General features: G+C 34.3%; 1 protein-coding gene across 1 annotated transcript; it reads right to left on the reverse strand.

Annotated features, from left to right (window-relative positions):
• Nucleotides 1–253: 253 nt before the first annotated feature.
• On the reverse strand, nt 254–3,416 carry Mst85C. Its single transcript, XM_075290634.1, has 3 exons — nt 3,117–3,416; nt 2,801–3,055; nt 254–1,166 (listed from the first exon to the last, which is right to left on the reverse strand). Exons 1-3 carry the CDS (start codon nt 3,119–3,121, stop codon nt 620–622), a joined length of 807 nt encoding a protein of 268 aa, XP_075146749.1. The 5' UTR covers nt 3,122–3,416; the 3' UTR covers nt 254–619.
• Nucleotides 3,417–7,599: the final 4,183 nt, after the last annotated feature.

Genomic DNA, 7,599 nt, shown 5'->3' on the forward strand with positions numbered 1-7,599 from the left:
AATTTTTAATTGAATATTTTTTAAAACTCAATTAAAATTTTAATTGGAAAAATTTTCGTGAAATTTTTTTGTGTGAGCGTAAGCAAAGCTTGGAGATTTACCCTGTCCAGTATTTACGGAGTATAGATCCCCCCATATAAGGCAACTAAAAATTTTTGAGAATTTCTTTAAAGGTACGAAATTCCTAGAATATGAAAGGTATATGATAAAAAGGGCGAGTTAACAGTGTAACCTAAATAATTAAAAACAATACTTTGTTTTTGAAATTAAAAAATTTAATTTATTATTATAATGTAGATAAAACGATACAAGAGAATACGTGACAACGCATCTTTACAAAATAATTACATGCAAATAACGATTTACTTTCTCAAGCAACGTATTTATCTTAAGCTTAAAAATAATTTATCTTGGACACAAATTTCATCTGTATCAGCGTAATCACAAGTTTGCAATGTATAAAAAGATTTTTATAGACTTTAATATGAATAGGAAATGAGCACATGAATATAAAAAATTGTGAATGTGGTGTTAACAGTCGGTTTAAAGCCCAGAATATCTTTAATTCGCAATCGATGAAAAAAAAAACGATGTTGAAACTTAAAGAGTCACGGCATTACTACATATCTTGATCCATGCTATCGGGTTTTATATTGTTAAAATCTAAGCTGCAAGTATTGTTATTGTCAACAAAATCGTCAATGTCATCATCTTCTTCTCTTTCGGGTGGCAAATCAACATCGGGTATAAGAGAATCGTCATTATTAAAATCGTTATATGGAGTTGTACTTTCATTGGCATTTGTGAATGCGTTGTGCTTGAACATATTTATTATGGGTGGTGGTGGTTGCCAAAGAACCAAAGCTGTACATGGTTTTTCTATGCGATTAAGTAAAGCTTCTGGGAAATAAGATACCTTCTTCTGTTCCTCATGCATTTTTTTCAATTCGTCGCAAATTGTTATTCGATTTGCATTAAGCAATTTCTTTTCCAATTCCTTTGCAGTAATTTGGTAATCTTCGTAACTAAGATTTGAAAAACATTTACCGGTTGTAGATGGCGCATCTGAGGAATTTCCCGCATTGTGTTGAATATAATCACTAGATATATGTAAACCATTGAAATGTGCAGTTATTTTCTCTTCCGAAATGAATTGCTTTACCGGGCTGGAAATGGTAAAATAGAATTGAATCAAAATATAAATCCATTTAATATGAAATACAGTATGAAAATAAAATATTTATTGGGCTAATGAAAGTGAAACATTTTGGTGGCCATGTTTGTCCAAACAATAGCTCCGATAATTATCACAACATTTTTAATGGAAGTCGTTCGTTTACATCAAAAAGCTAGAAAGAGAGGGCCGGAGAGAGACTACATTTGATAGTTAGTAGTTTTGTAAGTTTTTGCAGAGATTTTTTCTCCAGTAAAATCTTGCAAACCATAGGACACGTTGCCAGCTGGTTGTTCATAACAAACAAAGCACCCGTACAATGTAAATGTTTCGCAACTACAATTGGAAGTTTAAAAAACAAGATCCGTTTTTTGCTTTTAATGTTATAGAAATTGAAAATTTTAATGTGCAAATAGTTACTGGATTCCGTTCGAGCACTTTTCAGCAATTTTAAGAGATTAAAATAAAATTTATATTATGGTCTGAACAAATCGACTTTTGTCTTTGGTAATGAATAATTTTTTTAATTTCAGACTTTAAATTTGAAAAATGAACTACGACTGAGAAATGAAATTATCTCACACCAAAGCATAAAACAAAAACCATAGGATAATACGAGGTTTATACGAGGGAAGTCATCTGTTTTTCTTTAAATTTGGAAAACACGACTTCTCGACCATTAGTAAATATCTGTATTTATCACCAGTAGACTATTTTTCTAAAAAAAACTTTCCATCGGTTTTGAAGAACTTAGACAAGTTGGTTTTTGATATTCTAGGATACATAATGATAACCTGATGAGAACATCAATTCAAAATAGAATTTTCGACTGCACTCGCCTAATCTTAATTGATCCAAAAATACTATTGTGTTTACCCATCCCATTTTAGTCCGCAGAGTTACTCGGCATTAGCAAACCTGTTGTACGAGAACTAAATGTGAAATTAGCTGCTTAGTGTAGAATATACTTGTCGTTCACGAACATAAAAATAAATATAAATTAAGAGCAAAAAAAAACATGGAGTACGAGAAAATTTAATTATTTACTTGTTGTTCAAAATTTGATCAAAAATTGATAATCAAAAATTACGAACATGTATGGACATAGCGCCGCAAATGAAACATTTGGTATGACGCATGGGAAATATGGGAATATTCTCTCCTCTATTGTCTTTCATTCGTATCATATAAAGAAATGTATCTTATTGGATATTGAACTATTCTTATTCACTAATACTCGTATATAGTTGCATATATATTTCATCGTAACACACAGTTTCCAGTTTCCGTTTCAAATACAAACGAAACCAGTAGTACTTGGTATAAGAAAGTTCGAAATACTATAGATTTCAATATAGAACTCTTTAAATATTTAGATCTGTTTAAAAAAGGATAACTAAAATAACCTTGAAAGGTATCCAAAGGAAAATGCGCAGACCTAAAAAAGGAATTATAGACCATGCGTTAATGCGAACGCTAATGGAAGGTTTGAATTTTGCTATTTGAGCCACTAGAACTGAGCTGTTGCTCTCAAAGAGAAAATTCAACTCTTCCTTCTTAATTGTATTTATATATTGTCATAATTGTAAATTTTAAAAAGTCAAAGTACTTTCATATCATACATACAATGGTGGTAAGACAGGATCTGGCTTCCGTTTTTGATGCAGCAATGCAGTCCGATTCATCAAGTCTTTTCGTGAATGTGCAGTAAATTCCATAACATCACCACTCTGGTCTGTTTTTCTTATTTTCCAAGGCATTGACTCCATGCTCCAATTCGACGTCGGCGTTGGTAACATATTTGGAGCCGGTTGTTGTTGTCTAAACATGATGTCAGTTGGGAAGATTTGATGCTGAGATAATGGGTCAGCCGGTGGCCGCCTATGCGTAAAAAAATGAGAATTGTCTATCCATAGTAAATAGATCTGATCTGTTTACTTACTGCATATTGTTTTCTGTGTTAATTTATCTGGAATTTTCCTTTGCTCCGTAATGTTCTTTCTACAGGCGGTATGGTATAATGCGTTTCGATAAGTGCATGCAAATAAAGTCTAGTTTAGCATCTCCTAGACAAACTAGGAGGTCCTTGTTATTTGTGGCTTGTTTTCTTTTAAACCAAATTTGGGGTTATTCCGCAGTTTATTATATTCACAATTTTCAATCTTCTTCAAAAGTTTGGAATTGTTTATTTGACAATTGCTTTCTTAGCATATTCGATTGGTGGATCAAATATTTATGCGCGCAACGTCTAGCAACAGCAAACAATGTGCTGCAGCCAATGCTGCCGTATTTTCTGTTGTTATAAATAAACACAATTCCCAATAAAAGCAAACGTTTGAAAAATGCTAAATTCCAACAAATTATCAAACATTTTTTCAAAGGATTTCAATTTGAGGATAACACTTAGAAATTATTGCTAATGTGTTGAATTTTACTGTTGATGGTAATGTCTGTTTTTTGTTGAGAACGCGATGTGAGTTAAATTAAAAATTAACAGCCTATTTCTGATATCAGAACGAAAGCAATTGCGAACGAACGGTAGTCACTCACTTTCGTCTATACATATTTGGGTTTTTCTAACTTCCTTTCGATCGTTCGCATGGCTTATGCGTCTTTCAGACTATAAGTTTTTCCGGCCGGAATGTCTGTGTTTGTAAAGAATCTTACAGTTTGTCCAATTGATACGACAATTCGTTGATGACTAAATAATAAATGTGTTGTAAACATCCAGCAGTATCGATTATCCCTTTGGACTTAACTTATAAAGCGGACCTTACACGGTCGGATAAACACTACGACATAGGTTCGCCTATTTATTGTGGGTTCGTTCAAGTTTTGCCCTTACACTGCAGGAACAAATATGATGACAACATGAATAAATAAAGAGAACCATAAACAATAGGGCTGTTTTCTTTTTGCACTGGATGCTACATTTGTATGGGCTATCCAGAACATCGTTGCACTGGTGTTCTATCCAGAACATCTCATCAGTGCAAGTCGCGCCGATGTTGCCAGATTGTATTTTGATGAAGTGACGCTTCATCGATTCACAATAGCAATTTATCGTGACTATTTTTTCGAAAAACATGAAATTCAAATAAATAATCGCAGCAGTAAATATTTATTACTATTAAAAATGCAAGATTTCACTTTTTTCTGTGATTGTTTTTAAACAGCTGATGACAGTTTTGCATATTTTTGGAGATGTCCTGGATAAACGAGTACTCTGTTTTCGTTTAGTCCTTCACGGCTTAGCATATCCAGTGCTAAAAGAAAACAGCCCTAATGAAGATATGGTTGAAGCCATTTGTTACTAAAAAAATAGAAGAAAACAATAGAAATCCGGGTATATGTGGCAATACAACAATTTCTGAAGTAATCCACTTGTCATAAATTACAAATTACTTTATGAATTTCAAAATACGTCTCGCCTAGTTTCCATTGAATGGAAGCGGAATTTTTCTAAGTTTTTGCCACAATTCTGGTTTAGACTTATATTTTTCTTAAATGTCGAACCAGAATTGGCGAACTATCATTATTTCATTGCAAATTTGTTTTTGATAATGGTTGGCGAACATCCTTACACGTAAAGATTTGTGCCTCCCAACCAGAAAAAATCAAAGTTGTTTTGATTTTATGCCAACACATCCCCGCACCACGCGAACATGTCCTTATACTAAGGGATTTGTCGCCGCAACGTGTTGTGTCGCAAGGTTTATCCGATCGTATAAGGTGCCCTTAATGTGGGATATGTTCGACACGACCACTGTCGCCCGAATCAAAGATTATAAATTGTAGAAAGATAGGAAATTAGCTACTGAGGAGATCGAACCATTTACCAGATTATTTTAATGCGCTTTACAGACTATCAGTTATTCCGGACGACAGTAGGGCTGTTTTCTTTTAGCACTCGATATGCTAAGCCGTTAAGGACTAAAATAAAACAGAGTACTCGTTTATCCATAGACCAATTAAAATAGAGACATACCTTGACAATTCACCATGGTTTTGTTTATTTGCAAAGCGCAGTCATTCCACTCAATTGCGCAGTCAAGTGACTCAATTCCTTTTTGAAAAACAAGAATTACCGTACAAATCAGTCAATTTGCATTACAAAAAAGGTGTGGATGTATAGAATTTTACATATTTTTCCAATATTTGGTGTTTCATCAAAAGAACAAACGAAGGAAAACAAATTAAAGACAAATTTCAAAATCACTCAATTGAAGACGAAAAAGAGCCATCTACGGTGTGCAGACAAACTACAGCGCTGTGAATTCACTTTCGTTGTCTATACCTTCCCTGGTCTATGGTTTATCCAGGACATCTCCAAAAATATGCAACACTGTCATCAGCTGTTTAAAAACAATCACAGAAAAGAAGTGAAATCTTGCATTTTTAATGTATGAAATGCTTCAATTAGTAATAAATATTTACTGCTGCGATTATTTATGACACTGTATCACTTTGAATTTCTTGTTTTTCGATAAAATTGTCTCAATAAATTGCTATTGTGAATCGAAGAAGCGTCACTTTATCCAAATACAATCTGGCAACATCGGCGCGACTTGCACTGATGAGATGTTCTGGATAGAACACCAGTGCAACGATGTTCTGGATAGCCCATACAAATGTTGCATCCAGTGCAAAAAGAAAACAGCCCTAGTGCTCGTGTCGAATATACACCATATATTGTGAACATTATAAGTTAAGTCAGAAGGCATAATCGATGCTGCTGCATGTTTATGGGATCGATAACACATACTGATAGTCTGTAAGCGATTTAATACCCGAACCAAACGCGTATACGACAAGTATTGACATCCCTGCCAGCATTTCAAAGTTCCATTTCAGTGTGTAAATATAACCATAGCGATAGGCGGTAGGCGAACAATTATTTACGTGTATTTCTTATGGGAAGCCCAAAATCCGCGACGGAATACCGTGACGGCTAGCGGCGTGTCGCTAAATTAAAACTTATTCTAACTCCTTGGCGAAAACTGGTATAGTGTTGCCATCGCTTATCAATTTTTTTAACTCACCACTAGGAATTGCTGTTGCCTGGAGACGTGTAGATTATTTTTTCTTGAAATAACTCAACAAATAACAAGCCATTGTATGTTTTTATTCAACTTCGTTGTTTAATATTGTCAAAGCGGTCTGTATTGACAACAAAAACGCTAGGAAACGTGAAAAAGGAATTATTCGCCGTCAAGCTTATTGTATTTGCCGTTGCGGCAAAAATGTTTCACCTTCCGCCTATCGCTATGGTTATATTTACACACTCATCCTCATCGCTACCACAGACTCGTAAGTGACACTGCAACAATCGCCAACTGTGATAGTATTTTGCCATCACTATTAGCATGAAAGTATTTTGCACCTAATAATTGCACTCATGCGATACTTTGTTGTAGTAACTTGGCGTGGTACAACTTCTCAATAGTGACGGCGCTTTTCCGAGGAGTTTTGGATATTGTATACGACTGTTTTCGACATAGTGGGGATTCTCAGAAGCGCCCCCAAATTCAAAAAATGTTGGCAGGGATAGCATTAAAATGCAAATAAAAAGAAATTAAGTGCACGAAATAAATTTCCATAAAGGGGAAAATTTAATTTTTTTGTGGTTGCCTAAAATTTAACATTAGGGCTGTTTTCTTTAGCACTGGATGCAACATTTGTATGGGCTATGCAGAACATCGTTCTATCCAGAACATCTCATCAGTGCAAGTCGCGCCGGTGTTGCCAGATTGTATTTTGATAAAGCAACGCTGCTTCGATTCACAATAGCAATTAATTGTGCAAATAGCTTATTATAATTTATTTAAATAAAAACGAAAATAAAGTGCTGAAAACAGTTATTACGCTTAAAATTGTGAAAGGTGTAGAGTGAACAATTTTCGACTTTCCAAATGGAATAAAATGATTGTTTTTTCAGATATTTTTCCAGACACGCTGCCTCCATTGAGAACACATTGTGATGAGATAAACGGAAGAATATTATATTTATAAGAATTTATAAATGTTTAATCAAATTATTAAACATCTACACAATCGTGTTTTACTTGACCACAATGATTCTTTTACAACTACCTTAAAATGCACTTTTTCTGATAGTTTGAAGGGGCTCTTATTGGCGTCGTTCTCAATTGGTCTTAAAAGACACATAATAATTGCACTAATGAGAAACTTGTTTGTACTAACTTGGCGAGGTACAACTTCTCCATAGTGACGGCGCTTTTCCGAAGAGTTTTTGATGTCGTATACGGTTGTTTTCGACGTGGTGGGGATTCTCAGTAGTGCCGTCAAATTCAAAAAATATTGGCAGGGTTATGCCTCGAATAATTTATAAATTTTTATTCAAATTAATAAACATCTATAGGGGTGTTTTCTTTTAGCACTGGATACCCTTAGCCGTGAAGGAC

The sequence above is a fragment of the Haematobia irritans genome, chromosome 1 (genome assembly GCF_050003625.1).
Source record: "Haematobia irritans isolate KBUSLIRL chromosome 1, ASM5000362v1, whole genome shotgun sequence".
Classification (NCBI taxonomy): Eukaryota; Metazoa; Arthropoda; class Insecta; order Diptera; family Muscidae; genus Haematobia; species Haematobia irritans.

Excerpts from the sequence above, each read along its gene's own strand:
- Mst85C (XM_075290634.1), bottom strand. Across the intron at positions 1,167-2,800 it reads GATCCTGTCTTACCACCATT|CCCGGTAAAGCAATTCATTT; the intron begins GTATGTATGATA and ends TACCATTTCCAG.